General features: G+C 38.5%; 1 protein-coding gene across 5 annotated transcripts in view; it reads left to right on the plus strand.

Moving 5' to 3' along the window:
• Positions 1 to 347: 347 nt before the first annotated feature.
• Positions 348 to 27,096, plus strand: part of AFF2 (ALF transcription elongation factor 2) — a 422,546-nt gene continuing 395,797 nt past the window's right edge. For all 5 annotated transcript variants that reach the window (XM_075187324.1, XM_075187326.1, XM_075187329.1 and 2 more), the window contains exon 1: positions 348 to 561. In XM_075187324.1, the coding sequence (XP_075043425.1) occupies positions 515 to 561 (47 nt within the window). In that variant the 5' untranslated portion in view covers positions 348 to 514. The remainder of the gene's footprint in view (positions 562 to 27,096) is intronic.

Below are 27,096 nucleotides of genomic sequence, written 5' to 3' on the forward strand. Positions count from 1 at the left end.
GAATAATATTATGGAAATGGGAATATCTGTTATACAATAAAGGGCAGATGAACACTTCCATGGAAGCAGTTAGTAGTGTAGCCATGGGTGTGAGAAAGCAGCTCTGTTTGGGACTCTCAGATAAGGGTTCTCCTGGCTGTCACTGTGTGACCCCCACTGCCCCGGCCCGGCTGTTCGGTGCAGCTGATTGTGACAGAGGTGGAGCACACCAGCAGATCCCTGCCATGATAACTGGCTGGCTCCATGTCGTGGCTTGTGGCTTCCTTGGCTCCTCCCTCCCATGTCTCTGGCTCGCTCTGTCTCTCTCACAGTGTGATGCTGCTGAGCCGCTGCTGCTGCCTCCTCCAGCCAGCTATAGGCAGCCGGAGCTCGCAGCATTCTACCCAGTGCAGAGCTCAGCTTCACTGGGGCGGACACTGCCACGCACTGCCCCCGGGAGGGAGCCCTCTCCGACCAGTGGCACAAGCTCTCCTGTGCTGCCTGCTCCCCAGCCTGGCACTGACTCTCCACTGTTATGGATCTATTCGACTTTTTCCGAGACTGGGACCTAGATCAGCAGTGGTAGGTATATTCCTTATTATCCGCTTTCTGTCCTGATTTTACCTTTGTTAAGGTGTGAGAGCCCCCATGCACCTCTCAGCTGGAGATGAGACCCCCCCGGTGCATCAGCTGTGCTGGTCCAACTTACTAGAGTTTCAGTTGTGGATGTGTTTATTTATTTTTACAGTGATTTGATTTTATTGGCTTTTCCATATCATATTCTGTTGATTTGCCGTTGTTCCTGTAGCCACCAGGAGCTTAAAGCCCCATTCAATAGATGAGCTAAGTTTAGAGATGCCTTTGCAAGGGACCACGTCAGATGCTTTATGCAGCTAACCTGAAAACACCACATATCGTGTATACACTTAATTACAGCTAGATACGTACCGTTGTGTGTACAGTATATCTGGCTCATTGATGGCAGCAGTGTGTCACAATCTGCGTAATAGAGGACATTAAAGATTATGGTATATCGCGTCATGTGGACAGACTTTAATGTGCATGTTATCTAACATTTCTCTAATCATTAAACATATGTGTAACAACCCCCTCCCTATATATATATATATATATATATATATATATATATATATATATATATTATATAGATAGAGATATATTTTATAGTGTTTTTTAAGGAAATTTGTCACAAATGAATTTAATGCTTCTCTGTGGGAATTTGGTCTTCACCTCATCATCATTTTTGTCTATTTCAAATGTGCAGCTGAAAAGTTCCTATAAAGTATACACATTTCCCCCTTTGAAGGGCTGTTTGACAGGTTGTTGAAATGTTTGAAATGCCTGCAGTGTGTGTTGTCAGGTGAATGGATTGCATTGCTCTAACCTGGGCTTGTTCTGCTTTTAATTAGAGGCAATTAATGAAGACTAATTGATTAATAAAAAGTATTCATGTCAAAAAATGGGCAAGGATATGATGAACTTTCATTGTTGTTTTAGGTGGCTGTTTATCCTGAATGGATATAAATACATTTTTTTTTAAGCTCCGATGTTGATATTTTGTACTGTAATAAATCCTATTTGCATTCATGTAAACATATTATGTTATGTATTTACCCATTTATCACTTAAATAGATTACAACAGTCATTGAGGCATTTGTGGCAAATATACTTTGTATGTATTGAAATCCAGAAAGGCATACATATGTTTTTTTATGCCCACACAAAATCATCCTATACATTGCCTAGTCTAAAATGAAATACTTTTATAATTCATCTATTACTTTTTATTTAATAATTTATTCTTTTGTGACCATTGTACATAATTATATATGCATACTATTTAAAGTTTGATTGTATTGTTATATTTGAGTTTACTCTGTTGTTTCATGAAGGTGATTGTTTTTCAGTGAATCATATTATCATGCTTTTGTACTTATACAATATATTGAAGAGTTCTTTCAATATATCTTTGGGGGTTAGAAGTGTACAATCAGAGTTGCTGTATTGTTGTTACTATATGGGAGTTTAAGTCATTACTGTGCTATTTGGCAGACTTCTACTCTTCATTATTTGTTAACTCAAGGGATTATATCCGTTATGGTCCAAGTATACTGTCATTGTTTTATTGTGTTGACTTAGTGACTGCAGCAAGAAATATGCTACTGAAATCACTGTATGTGAAGATAAGAAAAAAAAATTCATTGTGACTGCTGAGTTCACTGTATCTCCATTGCACTAATGCTTCCATATTGCCTATGATTGTTTGTTGTTTATCAAGCATGTTCTTGATAAATGATTTGTTATTAGTTATCATAGGTTCCATTTAACCCTTTAATAGGGCAGATTTGGGGAGTAGTGTGTAAATTGGTTGCATCTCCAACCGCTCGCCTTTAAGGTGTCTCTAAAATACTACTGATATTCATTACATGGTGTGTTGTTTTCAAAACCCTTCCATGACCTTCACTTACTGCATTGTAAAGTTTTAAGGCCCTTTTAACTGCTTACTAAAAACAAACCATAAACTTATTTCTTATACTATGTAATGCTCACGTTAAGATGTAACCTGAGTATGGAGTTATTAAGGATCTTTTTTTCTGTGGCATCATTATACAGATTCTCATGTTTGGAGTATACATATAAATATATATGTAGATATGTTGATTCTATATAAATAAGCATAATATTTACACCTAAACTGCAATACCATTATTATCTATTTATATGAATGATTTGCAGCAAACCCCACTGTTGGAACAGCATTTAAATTTGGCAGAATCATCATTATATCCTGAATGAAATAGATTCCAGAACATATTGTACGGCACAGGATATCTAGAGTCATAGTGAACAGACAGTGATTCCAGACAATAGTGCATACTTCTTTTAAATGTCCCCATCTAATTATTACGCACACTTGTTAAATTCAGATTCAGTTTGATCTGTATATGAATCTTGAGGGGCATTTGGTACACACAAAATATGCACTTGATTCCCCTATTTTTTTTTTTATTTTTTTTTACTATGTTTGCAGGTAAAACGTGTTTAATTTCCCGCATCCCAATAAATTGTAAGCTCCCTCTCACCTTCTGCTTCATTATATGCTCCTGTATTGTTATTATGGTCACTCTCTCATTGTTTTTTTTATATATATATATATATATATATATATATATATATATATATATATATATATATATATATATATATATATAGTTCTTGACGAGTGATCTAAGTTTGAATCTTAATTTTTAATTCTGATTCGATTCCAAAACATTTTACTTTTTATGTCTAACCTAAAGATTTCATGACTCCTGCAAACTCATTCTGGCTACCAAAACGATCAAGCAGGTTACACTCTGAATATTGACTGGCATTTTATTGCTCCTTTGTTTCAGTTTTATTCTGATCCCAATTTTCTGTGAACATTAACAGTAGATCAAAAGTAACGTATTTTAGTATATTAATCATAGTATAAGCATAGTTTCTAGGAAGTTAATGCAGGTCATTTCATATCATATCATATTGAATGATCAAGTCGAGGAATCTGGTCCTTTTCAACCAAAGTTGACCAGGCATTGTGCCAAATACACTGTTCTGCCCAATTATGACTTTTATACATTGGCATCTTCACAGAACAAAGCTAAACCGCAAGAAAACACATTATGGGGCATATCCAATTAGGTTTGGTGATTGTGATAACGCGCGGCTGCACGTGTAAAGTGACAATACAGTGCCGCAACATCGCGGATTTCCCTTCGCGACCTTATGGGGAAATCCGCAGTGTTGCAGTAACGGCACTTGTGTAGCCGCGCGTAATAGCCATCGCCGGATCTAATTGAATATGCCCCTTTGTGTTTGATCCTTTTGGCGTTTTTTCCAGTGTAACATCTGAAGTTCTGTTTCATTCATTATTTATAAATTAGCATTTTTCATTTCCCATTGTTGGGTGAGTCTAAAGCATAGTAATGGAAAACAAAAATGGTGTAGAGCAAAATGAATACAGTAGGATGTTGTTGTAAAATGATTCTAAATCATACTTGCCTACTTTTAGAGGCAGCTGTCCGGTAGGGGGTCCGTCAAGGGGGCGTAGCCACACGTGCTGCGCCGTTAGGCTCCACCCCTGTCAATCATAAGAAATTTTAGCCAATCGCAGCAGGGGGAGGGGCCACAATGCTGCGTTTAGCCCCGCCCCCCGCCATCTTCAACAGCGGCTACTTCTGGATCCCGGATTTTTGCCTGCTCTCTCGGGAGTCCGGGAGAACTCCAAAAAATTCGGGAGTCTCCCGGACATTCCGGGAGAGTAGACAACTATGTTCTAAATGATAAAAGAAAGACTTTTGTTAGACAGGCTCCCATTTCATGACAATACAGTTGTTTAATGAGACCTCAGTTTATTTAATACAGAGTTTATACACAGTTGAATTTCAGTGTGTCGTGCTGTAACTTGTTATGCGAAACATCCACAATTGTATGACTTTTAACCTCAAAGACAAAATAAAACGCATTTTACGACTTCTGCAGAACAGAATAGAATTAGAACTTCCTGCTGCATCAATGGTCGCTAAATGAGGGGAAAGATATTATTCTGCCAAAAAAAAACCAAATCAATTGATTTTACTTGTATATAATGCCTTGCAAGTGGCCTAATTACAGCAAAGCTTGCAAACTGGCAGTTATGCAGGAAGAGACACATATTCTCTAAACTGTTATATAAATAGAAAGTTCAAAGGTCTCTGTGTGGCTGTCGGAGACAGAGCAAGGCATCTGCAGGCCAGGTTTCTCTTCTGTATGTGTGTGTAACAACATAGTACATGCCACAGCCAGCGTGTACTTCTAACATATTTCCTCAGCCTGGAGGGGGTGATCCTGCACTCTAGACAAAGGTGGACTGTTTCAGTTCCAGCCAGTGCTACATACCATGTGTGTCTATAGAACAGTCTACAGTCACTCTTTTTAAAGTAAAGCCATGGAATGACTGGGTAACCAAAATTTATTTTTACAACTAAAAGGTGCTATGTTCTTCAGAGTTGGTGAAATGTACACTTGAAGCAATGGAGTTATCTGTTAAAAGAATGCAAGAATGTATTTTTACCGTGAATAATACTATTAATTGAAAATGTATGCGTTGTCTGCTCACAGGGTAAGCAGCCATTTTGTGACCCGAACCAATGTTTAAATCATTAGGACTAGTGGTCACTGAGACATGAGGAACTTTGTGACTCGCATCATCACTAATTCCTAATGAGTTGATATGCTGAATATTGTACAATTCACAACATGCCTCTATTATGTGTAGGAGAGGAGTACACTTTAATATGATAAATGGCTGCCACTGTGTTGTTACTATGGGTGGAAGTGCATCATAAAACCCTGTGATGTCACTTCCAGTTTCTGGAGCAAGAAGTGTGAGGTATCATTTGTGGACTACACTATACCATCATAGCTATACAGTTAAGCCCATACTTGCCAATTCTCCCGGAATGTCCGGGATACTCGCGAAATTCGGGTCAGTCTCACAGACTCCTGGGAGAGCTGGCAAATCTCCCGCATCCCGCTAATGCCACCCCAAAATTACGCGATTTGCTGTGAATCGCGTCATTTTGACCCCGCCCCCGCGACAAAACATGTTTGTCGTGGGAGGCAGGACCGAATGGCCTGTTTGGCTGCGTCCCGCCCTCCAATCACGCCCCTCTCCCAGAAAGAGCTTTGCGAAAGTAGGCAAGTATGGTTAAGCCCACACTGATATATTTCATGTACATGTTTTTATTTTTACTTGTGGTAATAATTTAAATTATTTTACTACACATAAATGGTCTTGTGGCCTTTTTTTCACTACCTAGATGAAGTCCATTGGGGGGGGGGGGGGGGCTGCCAGATTAGTTAGCACTGGGCCCCACAGTTTCTGTGGAAACTGGTTCCACTACTGCTGCTTGTGTTCACAATCCTTCCCTGCAGTGTTGTGTACTATGAATTTAATTAGCGTTCCCATAGAATTTCTACCTAGCGTTAATTGTTCTGTACGCTGCAGGCATTATTGAAATTGACGTAATGCAAACGCTTGTCAGATAGTATGTGTGCACAAGTCAAGTTGCTTACGTTATATTACAATAGCTGTCAAGCAGGAATATGAATTTCCTTTGAAGAAAGGACCAAACTCCATATTTTAATATTGACTATTCTGCTTGCTTGAGGGCTTATTCACATCTATTGGCTTTTAATTTGTTTCAGTCACTAACTAATGCCTTGAAACCATATACAAAATAGGATAAATGTTTTCCTTTAGGCTCGTTTCCACCATAATACCATGTTTAAAATTTCAGGATCTATTTCTCATGCATTAATGCACATTACCAATACAATAGTTCATTCATAAAACTGCAGCAAATGTAAAGTGGATCGAAAAATACATTAAAAAGTATCTCTGAAATGCATCTAAAACATGTTATTTTTAAGTGATTTACCCATTTTCCCAGCACATGTGTGAACGAGCCCTGAAGGTCTCCAGACATTGATAAAATAGCTACTCCCCACTACCCCACCTCCCTCTGAAAATCTATCTTTTTCCAAAGCATGTCATAATAGTATGCTTTAAAGACAATAGAATTTGTGCCAGACACTCGTTAATTCCCACAAATAAACATTGGAATAGCTAAATGTGCATTATATGTCATCAATCCATTATTTGTTTTAACATTTATAGTGTTCGGACTCTATCATGAAATGGAATAACGCAGTAGGTACAAGATGTACTGTGCACTTAGTTCTTTTATGGTGTTTATAAGAATATTGTCATTCATATGTATCATTCTGGCAATGTGTTGTGAATAGGAAATTAGTTTTAAAGGGACATTACAGTGAAAATACAGTTCATTTGGAAACGGCACATTTTAGTCTTCTTGCTTAAACAATGGATCTTCAAACAAAAGGTGTCGTTTTATTGCCTTATCCGGAAGCAAAGCATTTACAGAGCATGTCTACCTTCCATCTATTAAGGCTTGTAGAGGCTTGTTACCCAATGTTTTTTTTTTTTTTTTTAAATGGCAGATACTATCACTTTGGAACTGTGGTGGTAACCAGAGTTTGTTCTTGCGGTCTGGGGGGTATCTGATGCGGTGTCTACAGTCCATTCACCCCGTTGCAGCGCTCTGCTCCTGACTGCAGGCGCTAGCTCCAGTGGTGATTCCTACCTCTCAACACTTGGATAGGTTGCCTCAGAATAGACTGCGTGACTACTGCACAAAGGGGGCTTGGCTATAGCATAATGGGGGCGTAGCCACACCCTGGGATGTGTCTAGCGCTTCTGCCCAGTTATTTCCTCCACAAACGCCTTCATTGCCCTGCACACAAGTGCACTGTTCTGCCATTAAGAGCAGCAGTGAACAGGAGAAACTTCTGCCTCAGAAGTCAAAACATAAAGATGCACTCTACTTGGAATGAGAACCTATCGGTGTGCGCACAGGGCCATCTTTTCCATTGGGCACGATGGGCTGGTGCCCGGGGGCCCCATGGGCAAGGGGGCCCCATAGGCAGGGCTCTTAATTAGAATAAATAATCCTGCAAAAGAAAAACCTGCAAAAAAAACCTTCAAGGGTCACTGAGTAAGTACATCTATCTATCTCTATCTCTATATCTGTATCATATATATATATATATATATATATATATATATATATATATATATATATATATATATATATATATATGGATAGATAGAGATGCAGGGGCCCTAGTGCACTGCTTTGCCCGGGGGCCCATAATGTTGTTAAGATGGCCCTGGGTGTGCAACCCTTTGTTATGGTGTGATGTTAAATGCTCGCTACCAGCCCTCTTAGGGCTTTTTTATTAGACTTTTTTTTTTTTTGCTGATGTGTGGGAGAGATATGGATCACAAATTTGGATACTGTCATCTCTTCAGTTAAAAACTTGGGGGCAAACCCATGGCCATACATGGGACAGCTTAGCATATTAACTCCTGGGGTTAAAGTTATCAAGTGACGGGTTTGAAAAACTGGAGATGTTAGCTATAGCAACAAGAGTCTAGCTGTCATTTTGTAGAATGTACTAAATAAATGATAACTAGAATCTATTTGCTATAGGCAACATCTCCACTTTTTTAAACCCGCAGCTTGATAAATGTGCCCCCTAGACTCAAGACATTTCTGGCTGAAAACAAAAACATATATTAACATGCTTGTATCATGCTAGCCTAGATCTTAGAAGGATATGTCACCTTTCAAACAAATCAACTAGGCCAAAACACACAGTGTGAGGATTAGTTTAAAAAAAGCTGCACAGTTTGGTACCCTGTGAGATAATCCTGTTTAGTCCTGGTAAGAGACACTGCTATGCAGCTTTGTGACTGTGTTGTGTACCTTTCTGACTGTTGCGTACCTTTCTGACATCAAGCGTCACTCTTAGTTGCCTTCTCTGCAACTTTAGGCTCTGTCCAAACTGTACTCAACCGCTAACCAACCAGCCAACTTGATGATGTCACAGGGCAAATTTCTTGCTACTGTAATGCATGCAGTTTATGGTGGTAGATGTAGTTTTCTGACATAATGATTGCATTTAGAAATTTAGATGGAGCTACCTCTCAAAACTATACCAGCAGTAAAAACAATACATACAGTAACAAGATAAGTTGAATTCTCTTGTGCAGAGAAGATGACATCCTTATGAGGCTGAAAACTACATCATCCTCAGCTGAAGCAGAGGTAGGCTGCAAAAGTGAAGGGTATCGAACAGTAACAAAAGTCCCTATTAGCTGTAGTGATTAACCCAGACAACCAGCTGTGATATCTAAGGCAGAGTCGGTGCTAGGGTCCTCGGCGCCATAGGCACATTTTCAAAATCCGCGCCCCCCCCCCCCCCCCCAGGCACAATTTCAAAATCGCCCCCCCCCCCCCCCCGTCTTTCCTTACCTTAAACTTGGCTCCATAAAGCTACTCCTCTCTGCCGGGTCCCGTCCCTCACTCACACTGTCGGGCCGTGATGATGATGTCACACCCGACAGTCAGTGAGTGGAGGGGAGGAGACAGAGGGGCGGTGCGCCCCATCAGCTGTTGGAGGGGAGGGCAGCGGTGGTGATCCATAGCCCCTCCCTGTAAATCTATCTGAAGCTGTGAGGCGGCCGTGGAAGGTATGCTCAGCGGTCGCCGCACAGTATTAAAGTACAATAGTAAATGCGTTTAACTTCTGTGGCGCCCGGCGCCCTAGGCAACTGCCTAATGTTGCTTAATGGGAGCGCTGGGCCTGATCTAAGGTACTCTAAAATAATTTTGACATCCTATCATTGTCGCTGTACTTACTACAGAAGTGCCGGTCACTAGGCAGTATGATATTTTTCAGGGGCCCCACACATGGAGTTTGGTCCTACAAGGATGTCAACCAACACTACTACATAAAATAGGCAATAGTACTGGTTCACATTGTCAGGTAGAAAAGCATCAGCAAGTGTTCCCATCATTAGCCCTATAATACTTATCTAATTGAAAAACAAATGTGTGCACTATTCTGTCACTAACATTTACTGCATTCCATTGTAGCCATTTCAACATTATGTGAGAACCTATTTTAAAAACTTCTACCATGTTGTTGTTTTTTTTAATGATAGATGTCTCGGCACTAGCAGTGAAACTGTCAATCATAATAAAGTAATGGTATGACAACTATGGTAGAGGTTGAATAAAATTATTACTGGAAATTACATATCAATGAGAATGAATGTTTGGGCAAAAACACAGAAGACTTGGAGCCTGATTCCTTAAGATACGTAAATGCCGAATACGCGCTGTATTTTGCGTAAGATCACACTGCGCATGCCCAGAAACGGACCTTATGCCAGTGAACACAAGAACATCCAATTCATCATCGATCACAAAGGACATGGGCAGAATGGGGAGGGGAATGGGCGTTTGCACGTAGTCAGTGTACAGTAAGAACGTGCCAAGCTCCAACGCACGCAGCAGTGCCCGATTCAAGTTTTGGGCACCTCTAAGGTACATGTTTTACTGTTGTACCACTTACACCAGCTACAGATAAAGTCATACTTACCTACTTTCTTCGGCTCTCTTCTGGGAGCCAGCCAGTTGAGGTGGTGTGTGAGGGGGCGGGGCAGCCGAAATTGCGCCCCCGGGGGCGGGGCCAAACACTGCGATTCACCGGGTATCGCGGCGTTTGGGATCTAATTCTGCCCACTTCACTAGGAAGTGGGGCACTTCCTAGTGAAGTGGGCAGAATTCGGGAGATTGTCACACTCGCCCGGGAGTCCGGGAGACTCTCGCAAAATGCGGGAGTCTCCCAGACATTCCGGGAGAGTTGGCAAGTATGGATAAAGTTCCAGTTGAGCGTGATGGTGACGGTTGCGTATACATGCTAGATGTTCAGGAGAAACTGTAAAAATGCATTTTATATAGAGTAGACATTAATGACCTCCTGGTATATGTATTGTATAGGGAGGATAAAAAAAATATTTTTTTTAAATGTATTTTCCTTAATGAGTATATTATTAACAGGTGACAATAATTGATTTTTTTTGTTTGCATTCTGCTGGAACGTTACATTCCACATATGTATTATTTGTATCCTGCGGTGCATTGTCTGTCAGAGCAGAGCGCACCTAGACCCGTATTCAGCAAGAGACGTTTCTTCAGATCCCTGTGTTTTAACAACAACAAAAATACGCACAATTCTTTAGTTTTGCGTGCTTTAATGTATCAGGCCATAGCTGTTTAAACGTATCCGTTCCTCAGCCTCACTGTAGGGTCCTAGAATGTGCAAATGGTTCTGCTAGCTGCCTGCCATGGTCTGCTGTTGTGAATGTGGCAAAGCTGAGTAAGGGGAAGCCCTGTAGCTTCCTACAGGGGGGAAAAAATATTAGCAATCGTTTGCAAATCATTCTTTATCGTTTGCATGATATCCATTTAAAACAGAAGGCACATTTTGGGTGGAGTTCTCGTTTAATCAACGTGAAGCATATGAAGTATTTCAACAGTTTCTAATATTAGTACCAAAGCATGGATAAAAAGAGTAAAACGGATGGGGGGAGGGTCTCCCAATATACTAGGGCCAATTTAAAATTTTACAAAAGAAAAAGAAATCCTGACAGATGTCAGGTGTGTCTACACCTAATTAAATGAAATAAATTGCAAGTGAAATGGTACTGTTATTCTAACCACCTGCTAAGCATTTGCATCCAATTCAGTTTACTTAATGATGTAAATTAAGAATGCATCTTTAATAGTACATTTGCATAGGCCAGGTGCAATCATTGTAAACAGGAAGACCACAATATTTCGCTATTGATCATCAATGACAGCATTTGTTGGCATTTTTAGTCTTGGTAACAAGTCTTAATATAAGTGAATATGCTTTTATACTGCTATTGTTAATACTCACAGTAAGTGTTTCTAGATATCAGAAACAGGCTTTTGCAAAAAAAATCTTTAATATCAGTCTACAGTTAAAGTGGTACTATGCTAGTATGTATATATATATATATATATAGGGGGAAATGTATTGATTTTATGTGCAGTTTGGAAACTGTCAGATTTACTTAAGACAAAATTGCACATAAAATACCATGTTTTGAAGCTGCAGTGTGTGAAATCGCCATCCTGATGTTGTCAAATGACAAGTATACAAACCGTGCATTTTACGAACGTGCAGTTTACAAAACCACCACAGCAAAGGCAGGCGAGATACGTCACATGAGCGAGCAAGTACGTGCTGGCACTTGTATTGCCACAGGACTATGAACAAAGGTCGGGATAGAAACAGTGGCTGATTGGGTCATTCCAATGCAGTTCAGCCTGTTTACATGGTTTACATTGGTTGCTTTGGCATAATTTAACTTCCCTGACACAAGTGCTTAGCATTGTTAAGGAGCACTGTGAGGGCTGGGCTGATTGTCTTATTGGGATTGGTTCCAGGTGGCTTTATAAGGCTGTCAGCAGCACACTCTTATTGTCCATTATCATTAATGTGTTACTGTGCTCTGTATCTCTATTATTGTCTGTTGGAGTTTTGACCCTCCTTCTTTATTTACTTTATTATTATTATTACTATTATTACTTGATTATTCTTGTCTGCCGCCTGCCCTGACCACAGTATGTAACCCTTCACCCCTTTTTATTCTGTTTGCAGAATGCTTCTATTTTGGGTTGTACCTGGCTATTCTACCTTTTGTATTCAGTTACCATTTGTCATCTGGTATTCACTCTGTGTTGATTCAGGGTACTAGTCTTCAGTTTATCCTTTTGTATGCACCAGTTTATAAGTATCAACATATACTATTGAACGAAGACCTGGGGTCAACTGAGTACCGGTGACCTTATATAGCTCTATGGGAAATAGGGTCTGCATTAGGTGAAGATTGGACCAGTTATACAGTTTTATTAAATAACTTATGACATAGATTACAATAATATAATTTTGTAATTAATTTTGATCCTTAATAAATGAGTTCCATCAAAATTAAGTGCATTGTGCACTTATGCACTGAATGGCCAGATAGCTTATACCCATGCTGTATGTGCTATCTCTCGATAGTAAATCCAGCGGTTCGGACATGAAAATCACTGGACTTGTGTGGACATTTGCAAACCTCCAAAAAATGACTGCTTAGAAAATTTACCCCCACGATGGTGTTTACATTTCATGCATTGCTCTAGATTAGTGCCTCGTGCCTCAGTTCCTAGTGAATGGATACACAGTGGCTGCATGCACATGACAGGTGCACTTTTAGGTGTTGTAATAGATTGGTTAGAAGATTTAGAATTTGTCAAAACAATGTTCTTAGAAAGACAAGAATGCTTTGTCTGGGAGTCTTTAAGTTCTCAACAAAGAGATTCTCCAGCAAAGTAAGAAATCATGGATTGTTAAACAAGAATGAAGTTAAGTATTAATCCCTTTACTGCTAGAAAGAGCCTGTAACAAATCCAAATCCAAAGCAATCCATAGCCTGGGTAAACCTGTGTTTGTTTAGTGTATATACAATTTACCACTCTGACAATATTGATTTCAGCATGTTAGAAAGCAGCATTATCTGGTATGTTCATCAATTAATGCTAGTGACATTGACATTTTGTTTCAGAACAGATAAGGCTCATAATGCATACATCTACTGCACTGCAATATAAATGACACAATAAAAAGAAACATTTATAAAAGAAGCAAAATGCTAATGTTAAGAATAGAAGCCTCTTATTTCTAGAATTATGCAAATATCCCTAGCAAAAAACAACAAAACGTCACCAATCTAATGCTACAGAAACAGCATTTTCCATCACCCCTCCGGGAGATCCCAGAGACCAGAGTCTGGGGGCATTGCCAAGCGAAACGCGTAATTAATCCCTGAGATTTGCTGCCTAATACAGAGGGGGGCAGGATGACGCTATCAGCTGTGAATCTGACTAGCGGAGAGGGCAAGATGCTTAAAGTTGCACTGTTATCCCGGGAATCCGAGCAAGCTACTAGAAATTTGGGAGTCTCATGGACATATATTAACCAGATTGGAGTTTTTGCATGAGTTTAATATGCATTTTGTATGCGTTTGGATGCATATACAAATGCGTCAAGTTAGCGTTTTTTAAAATGTGCATGGGTGACAAAATAGGAATTTATCTTGTTCATGTATATATAAATACATATGGAAGCACTTCTTACCCGCATCTCATTGTGTTTACAGCTTGCTCGCACTGAGATTAATGTTTATCAAATGTGTTGACGCACATCAGATGTGCTGAAATGGAACACGGAGTGTTTAAAAAAAAATGCACTGTGGTGCAACACAAGTTAAACGCACGTAAAAACGGAAATGTGTACTGTCTCAATCGATACAATGGTTTTTATTTTCATAACCGTTTACATATGCTTACCGTGCATTAGAAATACATCCTAAAGGCATAATTGTAACATCAGTGTGTATGTTGCCTTAATGTGTTGCCAATATACATTTATAAAATCACTGTTTTAATGTTTTATATGCCCCCAGAATAGATCACTTCTGTCGTCTTGCAAACTAAAATGTATTTCTAGCTTAACAAAACACTTAAAACAAATTACCAAATATTTTGGCATTTTTAGGAGTTTATTCTATTTTGAAAATAATTCTAATAAGTTTCCAAAATATGTTTGTTTACTATGGCTGTCAATAATTACAAATATTTTCCAAGAACACTGCTTATTTGGTTTATTCACCCAGATAAGGCAAGATGTTGTCTCAGTAAATGTTGGAGAACAATATTTCACATTATAACATTTTTAATGAATATGATAAAAGTGCCCTTTTTGTATTTTAAATATTCATTTTCAATATATATATATATATATATATATATATATATATATATATATATATATATATATATATATTAATTTCTAAAGCCTAGAGATTAAGAATAGATGGTAGTCAAAAAATATATTGGTAGGTTAATTGGCTTTGAATGAAATTGACCTGTGTGTGTTGTAGAGAATTTAGACTGTAAATTCTACTGGTGCTGGGATTGATTGTAGATGATTAAATATTCTTTGTAAAGCAGTGCGTAATATGTTGGTGATATATAAATGAAGGTCAATAATAAAAACAATTGTAAGAATTGCATCTAACATGCAGAATTCCCTACCACCAAAAATCCAGGGTAAAATTTGGCACTGCCCCTGCAAATTAGTGTGTGTATATGTGTGTATATGTGTGTATATATATATATATATATATGTATATGTATATATATATGTATATGTATATATATATATATGTGTATATATATATATATATATATATATATATATATATATATATATATATATATATATATATATATATATGTGTATATATATATATATATATAATTTCTTTCTGTAAAATATCCATTTTTTTCAGACAAATTTCAAATAGCAAAAGAACTTGAAAAAAGTTAGATATTAAATTGGGGATATTTGAAAATAAATGTGTTTTATCCTAAGACATATAACCATATCCAATACAGAAAATGCCTAAAAAATGAGCAATTAGTGTAAGTGCCTTGGTTATATGCCATTTCATTTCTTTGTACGGGAGAACTGCGTTAAACAAATGTTTACTTTGTAAGAGAACACAATTTTTAAAGCATTTGTTTTGCAACAGTAAATCTGTCTTCAGTTACAGACTGTACAATTTCAAGTAAGTTGGATAAATAATGAGTACTCAAGATACCTATTACTTTTCTGACATTGTGGCACGGTGCCATTACATGAACTCAATATTCGGAAACTTCTAAATGCATTTTCAATGCCTGATTTGTTTTCTCTGCGAAATAAAAAAAAAAATATATGATCCTTTTGCACAAGTGTTCAGTCTTCAAATGCAGCTTCCCAAAGAAAAATATGCACAAATTTTTTATTTTTTTTTATAGGGATATTTTATCTGTTCGATTAATGAAAACATGAGCCAGCTTCAAGAGCATCATTACTTCAATAGAACATAAACGGTTTTATTTTTTTTTATTCAAAGTGCATGATGTAGAGGGACCTGGTAATCAGATGTTGAAACTGAGTCTCGCTCTATCTCTTTCCCATGAACCCTTTGACCCTGGACTAACTGTTAGTAATTTGGTAGTCAGAGTGGGGGGATGGTACATAACAAAAGCTAGTGCAGCTTAGCTGAATATGTTATTATTTAGAAAATAACTTTGACGTTTCCAAGTGAAATTTCCTTTGTTTTAGATATGAAGAATTGAAGTACAATTTGAGGAATGTCATTATTATAATGTCCTTTATTTGTTTGCTGATAAACAATTAACAAGCTAGCATACTATATCAGATATCAATAATTGTATTTTATGTTTATGGTCTTGTCAAGGGCTGTTTATGTATTTTATACTTTATATTGTTGACTTAAAGTACATTAAAACAATTAAAGACTTTACCAGTTAGCGGATATATTATACGTATATTTTTTTGTTTTCTTACTTTGACAACAAAAACGTGGTTGCAGTCAGCACATAGTTTATGCCAAAGCAATGTGTATACATTTAGGGCTAGATTTACTAAGCTGCGGGTTTGAAAAAGTGGGGATGTTGCCTATAGCAACCAATCAGATTCTAGCTGTCATTTTGTAGAAAGCACTAAATAAATGAAAGCTAGAATCTGATTGGTTGCTATAGGCAACATCCCCACTTTTTCAAACCCGCAGCTTAGTAAATCTAGCCCTTAGAGTTGAAATCCTGTATGGTATTCACAAGGAGGCAGCCATTTTGTGGAGCGAACAAATACTTAGCCTATTAATTTAATTCACATCAATTCACAAGGAACCAGTAAAATCAAGTGCTTCATGCCTCAATGATGTTACCAGTGCCTTATGAAACGATAAGGCACATGCTTATGCATATTGGTTCAGCTACAAAACGTCTGCCACAACCATGTGTAGGAGCCGGGTTCATTTTAAAGAGCGCTGGGCTGAACCACCATTGTGCTTTTTAGTTCCTTCAGATTTAAAAAGCGCCTTAGTGGTGTCACTAATTTTTAGTTCATCCCATAAAATGGCTTCATCTACTATGTGTAGGCAAAAGGTAAATTTAATTTGGCATACAGACCCAAACGACCAACAGTATCATCTCTTGTTGGTGTTTGCTGCTAAATTCAACAGTTTTGTTTTTTTTGTAGTTACCCTTTTGTCCTCAAGCTATTTTTTTATTTTTTTTTTATAATATTTTTTATTTTCAGTGGTCAATCAAGCAAATACAGACCGCAAAACGATAACACTGTGTAGCATACACAGTAAAATCACAACAGTTATTGTGGTGTATCGCATATTAGGAAACCGTTAGACAAAAATGACCGGTTTTTACACTTGTAAAGAGTAATATAAAATGGGTTTAGGAACAAAAGGGATTGGGGGTTAGGACCACAAAGATAAGCACTGTAAGTATTTAGAGGATAACTAGGGTGTGTTGAGCCTATAGCAGAGGGGGAGATATGTGTTGGGAAGAGTTACCTCAAGCAATTTTTATTCATACTTACCTACTTTCGCAAAGCTCTTTCCAGGAGAGGGGCATGACTGGAGGGCGGGAGGGGGCGGGGCATGGTATGGTCAAACGCGTCATTTTGGCCCCGCCCCTGCAACGAAAATGCTGGTTTGTCACGGAGGGCGAGCCAAAATGACGCGATTCACCGCAAATCACGTCATTTAGTGGTGGCAGTAGCGGGATGTGGGAGATTTGCCTGCTCTCCCGGGAGTCCGTGAGACTGACCCGAATTTCGAGAGTCTCCCGGACATTCCGGGAGAGTTGGCAAGTATGTTTTTATTGCATGTAAATAAATATTTTCTTATTGTAATATGATATTCTCACTTATCAACCTCAGTAATATATCAGTATTAAATGTAGTTCATAGATAGCCCATGATGACAAATACCTGACACATTAAGGGAAGTTAGACCTTTCAACAGTATACTTATTATTTAATGCAGTATATATGTCAGGCTTTAATTCATCCCGCTGAACAGGCTTCCAAAGTAACTGTCAGATTTTGGCTACTGGCGACCTGCTCTCCTGAAAGTTATTTTGTATGTGGTTTATACTGATAGAGACTTTGAAACCATGAAGGCAATGAAGCCTTGTTTGACTGAGACGTATTCCTAAAAGGAACCAGTGCATAAGAATAAAGTAATTGAGGGATAATTACTTTTTCCAGTGAAAACTATTTAGTAGGATGATCACCCATCTACTATGTTATTCATAGGAATAGTCTATTAAAATAATTTTCTGTTCCTTTGGGGAAGAGGCATATCATCAACTGTTATCACAGATTAGATGACGTATTTATTACACTGATTAGTAGCAAGTAAGTATATTACATTGCACTATGTAAGTTAAACTGCAACTAAAAAGGTAAATGCTGTCCACTAATTCCAAAATACAAAATTGGAACAATTTTAGGCTACACCATCTGTTTGCAACACTAATCTGCCCAAACCATTCCCGCAATTAAGCATGGCGTAGCCTAAAAATATCATTAGCCTCTTTTTATACTACTTTGTCCTGCGGACCAGAAAGCTGGGAGTTATATCCTGTTCTCTTGGTGGTGATCAAGTGCCACACGCACCTGCCACTGATATGTGCAGCAGTAAATTGTTATTTGGAGGGACTGGAGTAGAATAGCAGCCTAGGGCTTCAAAATGCCAGACACGCCCCTGGAGGGTGACGACGCCCCTATCATGATATAGCCATGTACCCATCACAACATCACCACACCTCTGTCTCAATTCAAGTTGCTGATAAGTTTTGAGGCATGCTCTAGACCAGTGATGGGAAAATGGAAATACTTCAAAAGGGGTGGAAAAATGGATATAAGTGTTAAAAGGGCTGAACATGACCCTTAATTTGAAGAATAAAACAGCCTGAAAATGACCATGGTACACCCAGATCACTCATCTCAATGCCCCCACATGCCTCTCACTTGCTCTAAAATAGCCCCACATGCCCTACAACCTCACTTGTTACAAAATGTACTAAGCCTGCGGGTCGTCTGTGCCCACCACTGCTATAGGCTATGAATATTGGCTTCTTCCACTGTGTGTAGGTACAGATGCTTTTTAAGAATAACAAGATGAAAATGTAACCATTAATGTGCACACTGTATAAATTCAGGTATGGCCTTTTTAATTAGAAGACAAAATGCAAATTAATACATGATTTGAACTGTGGTAGAAGTATTTATTTGTAGACATTATGGGCCTGATTCATGTTCGGACGTAAGTCTGTTTGCATGAAACAGCTCTGCAAATGCCCAGAAACGGATCTTACGCCAATGAATGCAATTGCATGCAGTTAATGTACGACTGTCTACGACTTGAAGGGCGGAACTGTGATGTGGAGAGGTCCTAGACAATGTACACTATGGATGCCCCAAAGGCGTGCGGACGATTCTGGGTTTCTCTTAAGTATGCTTACCGGCAGCACCCCACAGTACCAGCCGTTTTGGAGCTCTGACCCAGTCATCATCATCATCATCATCATCATCATCATTTATTTATATAGCGCCATTAATTCCGCAGCGCAGTACAGAGAACTCATTCACATCAGTCCCTGCCCCATTGGAGCTTACAGTCTAAATTCCCTAATATAGACTCACACTCACACTCACACACAGACACAGACAAACAGGGAGAGACTAGGGTCATTCTTGAGAGCTGCCAACTAACCTACTAGTATGTTTTTGGAGAGTGGGAGGAAACCGGAGCACCCGGAGGAAACCCACGCAAACACAGGGAGAACATACAAACTCAACACAGATAAGGACATGGTCGGGAATTGAACTCATGACCCCAGTACTGTGAGACAGAAGTGCTAACCACTAGGCCACTGTGCTGCCCAATGTGCTGCAGTCATCTAGCTATCACAATTTGGCCCTTGTCAAAGTCGCTCAGATACTTCCACTTGGCAATTTTTCCTGCTTCCAACACATCAACTTTCAGAACTGACTGTTCACTTCCTGCCTAATATATCCAACCCCTTAACAGATGCCATTGTAACAAAATAATCTGTTATTCACTTCACTTGTCAGTGGTTTTAATGTTGTGTCTTGTGGCTGATCGGTGTGTATATATACAGTGTGTGTGTATATATACAATGTATGTAATAAATATAAATATATATATATATATAATATGTGTGTGTGTGTATTATATATGTATTTCCTGATGGATGGGATCGCTTCATATGAGTCTAGAAAAAAGCTTCCACCTGTGGCACTCTTGGTGATATATTTTGTTGAGAGTAAATCACTTTATCTATTGTAACTGTGTTTCTACTTCAGATCCAGACTGCTTGCCCTTTTAGTATGGCTGTATGCTGCCTGTGCAGTGACCTAGGTGAACTAATGAAAGAAGCATACCAGTTTATGTATTTTTTTTTTTTACACTGGAAAGCTCCAAGATGCATTTGAATTTTTTTTTCTCTGGGCCTGTTTTTGATTAATTGGAGCAGTTAACAATTCAGTTTTGCTCTCCACTTTGCATAGGTTTGATACAGGAAATGACTGAAAGCACCAGCTACAGCTGCACCAGAACCACCAGGGGAGAGGGAAACATTTGAACTTTGCTATATATATTTCCTGCATCTTACAAACTGTCTAGGCCTTATTGATGTGATTACCCAGCGGGTCCTGCAATATGATGTTGCTTACACATGGTGTATTTTTAATTTGACGTTATGATATATTTATTACCTTTTGGAATACAGGCTTGCACAATGCATTATCAAACATAATTGGAATCATACAGGATCTCCGTTTAGCACGAACACCCCAATATCTTCTAACGGACATCTGGAAAACACATCATTTTTTGGATGAGAGTGTTCATAAGGAGAAAAGATTGAAAACTTGGGAGTAGCATTTACAAGTAAAAGAATATTAAAAGCAAAACTGGAGTTAGCATATTAGTGGGTATACCAGGAGAAATCCCAAATGAAGCCTTTTTTTTTTTTTTGCTTACAATATAAAGTTAACTTTTTTTGTCAACAGATCTCAGTATAACTTTGTATTTAATAATATTTTAATTCTACAATAATAAAATACTTTTTGATATTTTCTTGCCCTAGTTTCAATAGATTTGATTGGAGTATTAGGGGCATATTCAATTGTTGGCGTTACAGCCAAAAATCTTGCGGCGCGCGCACAATAACCGTTATTACGGTAGTTTTCTCGCTGGATTTCAGCTCGCAGCTCCCTGAGCCGCGAGCTGAAATCCAGCTTACTATTACCGTAACACCAGTAATAGTTTAAACGCCGCGGGGAAACTGAACAATTGAATATGCCCCTTAGAGTTCATAAGTCTGTGCTGGAATAGGATCTTTAAAAGTGGTTTTCACCTTCGTACAATATTTTTACCCCCCCCCCTTCCTCCCCAAACTCTCCCCATATTAGTACTTCTGTCAGTGGCTCTCTCTGTAATTACAGTTATTGTGGTCAGATTCACAAAGATATGAGCTCCAAATGAGGTAAGGGTCTAACACACAGCTATGAATGAAAGGTGACTCGTAATCATACTTACCGACTTTCAAACGGCGTCGTCCGGGAGCTGCGTGGGGGTGGGGCGGTGGCGCTATGTAGATCACGTCATTTTGGCCCCACCCCCACTGTAAAATGCCGCGGCTGCATCACTAAGTCACTGGACGGGGCCAAAACGACGGGCCAAATGCCGCGATCTAATTCTTCACACTTCACTAGGAAGTGGGCAGATGTGGGAGGCTTCCATACTCTCCTGGGAGTCCGGGAGACCTACTCGAAATCCGTGAGTCTCTCGGACATTCCAGGAAAGTTGGCAAGTATGCTCATAATTAGGATACTGTAGCCGTCCATTTAAAGTCTGTCAAAAATAATAAGGTGGAAAACCTTTTAGAACTACTAATGCGGCATAGACTTCAAAACTGTATTGTAGCATAACACCAAAACAATCGCCCAACAACCTTGTGATGTCACAGGTTCTGCGAGAACTGATAGGCTGCATTATGATGAATGTTGCTACAAATAACAAAATGGCTGCCTGAACTACCTATTGGTGAAGAGTACACTTTAAGTTTAGTGGCCATTTAATACCAATGCTTTTCCATTGATATATGTGTAAAAAAAAAAAAAAGATGAATCATCATGTATTTCTGATGTCAGCAGAGCATACAGCACGCATCACTGATCCAGAATAATCCCGGATACATCTGGGATGTTGGCAGGTTTCAAACTATAGCCATTCTGCTTATTTTTTTTATTAGTGCTGTAAATAAGATGTGGGATATAAAGCATAGAAAGTTATAGTGAAGGGATTGTGCTAAATCTCAAAAGAGTACACTACACTTGCAAACATTACATAGTTGGACATGCATTCTATTAAGAGTTACAAGTTCATATTAAAACAAGACTATGTAATAAAATCGGTCATATAAATATAGTTCCGATCTCATAAATCCATAGCACCATTGAAAACACATCATTAAAACCCCTTGGTAGAGTCTAGTCAAAATTGGTGTCCGGTGAAGGAAAGGACCTATACAGACTACATTTAAATTGTTATGCTACGTTTTAGTCATTGGTTTGGTGTGATATGGTATTTCTGGGAATCTACTAGTTAGAGAAGGGTCTATGTGGATTTAGGATTTAAACCTCTTGAAAAAGTTGCAAAACAGGTAAAGCAATTAAAAGATAGACTTGTGAACTTTGTGAAGTAATTAATTGAATTCAAGTTGTAGTAGGTAACTGCTGGATGGTAGGGCATTATGGGAAATGTAGTCAATTAACAGTGGGACCCTGGAAATCCTCTACTAAAACGCATATAAACGCACATTCATTTTTAGTGTGTTTTTTTACCTTTTTCCTCATTGCATATGTAGGAATGAGCCCTCACAGTACACCAGAAACTCTCCACTTGCAACAGAGAAGTTTTGGTGGAGAGAAAACATCTTGACCTCATTGCAGCTGGTGCACTTTCTTTAAGTGAGTGTCACTCCTGGGCTTCTCCAATCTAACTCTCTCAGTGGCAGGCTACAGAAGCAATATGGGTGTTGTTGGAATAGGTAGGTTCATCATCATCATCTATTTATTTATATAGAGCCACTTATTCCGCAGCACTATACAGAGAACTCACTCACATCAGTCCCTGCCCCATTGGAGTTTACAGTCTAAATTCCATTACATACACACAAGCATTCTAGGGTCAATTTGATAGCAGCCAATTTACCTACTAGTACGTTTTTGGATTGTGGGAGGAAACCGGAGCGCCTGGAGGAAACCCAGGCAAACACGAGGAGAACATACAAACTCCACACAGACTGGTCGGGAATCAAACTCATGACCCCAGTGCTGTGAGGCAGAAGTGCTAACCACTAAGCCACCGTGCTGCCCGTGGGTTTATCTTTAAGTCATACTTGTCACTCTCCCGGGTTTTCCAGGAGCTCCCGCAAGAGTAGACACTCCTCCCGGGTCCTGGCAGAGGGGAAGTATGGTTTACATTAAGGACAAGAAAGTGATGGTGGTGTAAGAGAGAGAAAATGTGTTGGCTGAGATCGTTTGTGCACCTTTGGAATAGCTTTAGCTTGTAAATGGGAGGGTTTTGTTGTCGCCATGAATGGCCTTAACAGATATCACTAGTGCCTAAATGAAGAAGCTCTTTATAGGGTTTCATCAACAAACCACTGGCTGAAATTAGGATCCTATAACATGCAGTCTGAGATTGAAACATATCTTTAAATAGCTTTGGATCTGGACATTTCAAGTGATCTACACCACTTTTTTGATAATCTTAGATGTTTTGGAAAACCCATTGATTATAGAGAATCTGGGGTTGGAAAATAAAACACATTTGCTCTTATAGAAGAACTAAAACTAATTATTTAATAGGTACTACAGGCAATAAAATATTAGCTACCTTTGCAGGAGCTCCAACTGTTGTCTATAATCATAGGACATCCCAACATTAATTTGTTTATGGATGAAGTCTGAGGGGTATATTTACTAAACTGCAGGTTTAAAAAAGTGGAGATGTTGCCTATAGCAGCCAATTAGATTCTAGTTATCATTTATTTTGTACATTGTACAAAATGACATCTAGAATCTGATTGAAAAAGTGTAGATGTTGCCTATAGCAACCAAACCCGCAGTTTAGTAAATATACCCCTGAATGTTAAATACATTATAGATTCTAAACTTGACTCTCCAAAAACTGCTTTGTTAAAAGTGTGATTGTGCACATCCTCTACATTACAGAATGCTGATCCACATTCAACATGTTTAGAACTTTGTCCTAAAAGCATCTGATACAGGACACACAGTTTGAACTGCAGAGTATGTTTGTCAGCTCCTTCTGACATTGCTGGTCCTGGCTCTGTGTATGAATTCACCAATCTGTAGCCTGTATTTCTGTTTCCTTTTAATGATGTCAGATCACCGAAACACCATGTTCATGAAGCCCATACAATACATTGACCTATGGTTGGCTTGTCAAGCATGTGAAATATCACCTGCTCTTACTCTGTAACATGAAAATAACTACTAAGAGGACCATGAACCAAAAAAATATTCTGGTAAGGAGAGCCACATGTGACCCCTTTACGGCTATATGCAGCCATCGCTGCCTACAAATCTCAGCTTCTTCAATGCTGGGGAAGTATCAACCAACACCAGCACTTATTCAGTGAACATTGTGTCATTGGTCAATATTGTACAAGTATTCCCAGGAACATGTCTTTAATGTCAGAACTGTTCACGAGTCACAGAAAACAGAATGTGTCTGTATGCATCTAGATTTAGGGCTGTGATCCAATCTGACTGCTGAAGATAAAGGCGTTATACATGATATATAAAGAGTAGTTTTTTACTTATTGGTACAAATCTGCACCAAATCAAAGGTTTTGAGCAGGAAAAGTTAAGTTTTATGACTAAATTATATTGTATTTCAGAGTTTTCTTTCTACAGACCCATTAAAATTCCCAGTGTGCACTGATGTGCTATTTTTTGCATTCAGGTTTGTAGTGTGTTTTATAAGGAAACAGTTGTCTGTAAAGCTGAGTACACACTACAGAAAACTTCTCACAATGAGATATCTGTAACTATTTTATCAACCACTGAGCATGCCGATTCATGTGTACACACCTACATGACTTACCTTCAGATCTGGGCTATCTGTCACCGGTCATAACCATTTGCTGAAAAGATTGTGATTCTGTAAACTCTGTGAAGATCTGCCTACACTGCTGGTTGTGAGCGTGTACACACTTCATAATTTTCCCGACATTGTTCCATGGTTGATAGTGACTTTTAGTCAGTTTATAAAATCAAACGATATGATCATCATCAACATTTATTTATATAGCGCCAGCAGATTCCGTAGCATTTTACAATTGGGAAAAAACAGTAATAAAACAATACCGGATAATACATACAGACAGAGAGGTAAGAGGGCCCTGCTCACAAGCTTACAATCGATGATGTGCTTTGGTACGATAAAACATGGTCATTGTAGTGTACACCCTAATGCCATATCGGACCTAACGGTCGTTTATAGTGTGATTGGCATGATAATCGGGTGATAAAACTGTAATGTGTACCCAGCTTTACTTGATAAAGATAAGTGGTCAGACACCATATACTGCTACATAAATTGGATGTAATATGTCTGTACTAGATACATTATTTTTATACTACTTTTAGAACTTATGTAGTAGTGTAACTTTACCTTGTGTATATATACAATGTCCTGTGTCTGTTCTCTTAAAATACAAGATCCTTCAACACTAACATATTGAGGCATTCTGTTATACTTCCAAGGCTTATTCCAATGACACAAGGGAAAACAATTGCACAAACTCCAGTATATGAGACGTTTTCCTTTCAGTCTGAAGCGTGGAGAATTGATGAACCTGTTCCAAAGGGTTTGAAAAGTTTAAGTGAATTCAAAATGTAGATTAGTAAAAAACGATGACAGCTTGGCGAGCATTACCTCAGTTGATTAATTTATAAGCATTCTGGTCAATGATTGTAACCAACAACTATGCTTGGTGGAAGTCTAATGGGATCCATCTTTCAAGATTACATGAAGAACATCATTTGATTTATTTCATAGTTTTCCAAAACGGCATTTAAGCTTAATACAAATACTGCATTAGTCATTCTGGATGAAATGGCACACACTAAAACTGGGAGCTTATCGCTCTCTGCTAATTTGATTTTTTAAAGAACTGAATCTTCTTCATATCATAAAGCAGTTGTATAAGGAATGAAACTCCATCTGATCTCTCATATTGTATAACTAGAAGCTATTGGATTTATTTCCCTTCTTATGCAGGTCATATCAATGTTGCTTTTTATGGAAAGTGTGTTATTTTTGTGTATTGAGTATGCTTTATGTGTATGTGTGTGTGTGTGTATATGTGTGTGTGTGTGTATGTATGTATGCATGTATGTATATGTGTGTATATATATATATATATATATATATATATATATATATATATATATATATATATATATGGTGTGTGTATGTGTGTGTATGTGTGTATATATATATATATATATATATATATATATATATATATATATATATATATATATATAAAAAAATACATCTGTGGGTATCATTCATTTATTTAGCGCCACTGATTCCGCAGCGCTGTACAGAGAACTCACATCAGTCCCTGCCCCTTTGGAGCTTACAGTCTAAATTCCCTAACATACACGCACACAGAGGGACTAGGGTCAATTTTGATAGTATAGTTGTCATGATTGTTAGCTCTTCTGGTGCAAGTAAGATTTTATGTGACTTTACATTCATAGCAAGTTTATGCTAATAAAACTATCTTGAAATATAAAACTGATATAAATAAATATTTGTTTAAAATAAAAGCATGACTTATTCTCAATACCTTTAGAACATGTGGATGCTGCCATCAGACCACAGGTGGGATGTGGTTGATATATGGGAGTCTTTGGGATAGATCATACTAGCCAACTTTATAAATCTGTCCGGGAGATCCTGGAGGACAGGTCATGTGACAGGGTAGGAGGGGGCATGGTGTCGTCGTTGCGTGACTATTGCCCCATCCCCCACTGTAACATTCAGAAAATAATGGCATTGAATAGGGGGGTCTTAATGACACAATAAGGATCCGGGAGATTTGCCTACTCTTCCTGGAGTCTGGGAGGGCTCCACGAAATTCGGGATCCTCCTGGAAATTCTGGGAGAGTAGGCAAGTATGGGATAGATTATTGAAGTACTGAGGATAATTTAGCATGAATTAGGATGTCATGTCAAGGGGATGATCCTGGCTGGCACTTTTTTAGGCTGTGTACAGAGAATAGCTATTTCTGTCCTTGGGGGCAAGCACAATATGACCTATAGCACAGCAGCAAATTATGTAACATACGTACCAAAACATCAGAATATAGTGAGGAATGCATAGATTGGCACACATGATACACCAGTAACCACACCCTGCATTTATAACCCCATATTTACACCTATTTACCTTATTTAAAGGTAAATGTTCCAGTGTGACTGGTATGGGCAGGAATCCCACTAAATAGCCACAGAACAGCATGTGTACTGTCAGTGATGGAAAACATGATACTTA

The sequence above is a fragment of the Mixophyes fleayi genome, chromosome 9, assembly GCF_038048845.1.
Source record: "Mixophyes fleayi isolate aMixFle1 chromosome 9, aMixFle1.hap1, whole genome shotgun sequence".
Classification (NCBI taxonomy): Eukaryota; Metazoa; Chordata; class Amphibia; order Anura; family Limnodynastidae; genus Mixophyes; species Mixophyes fleayi.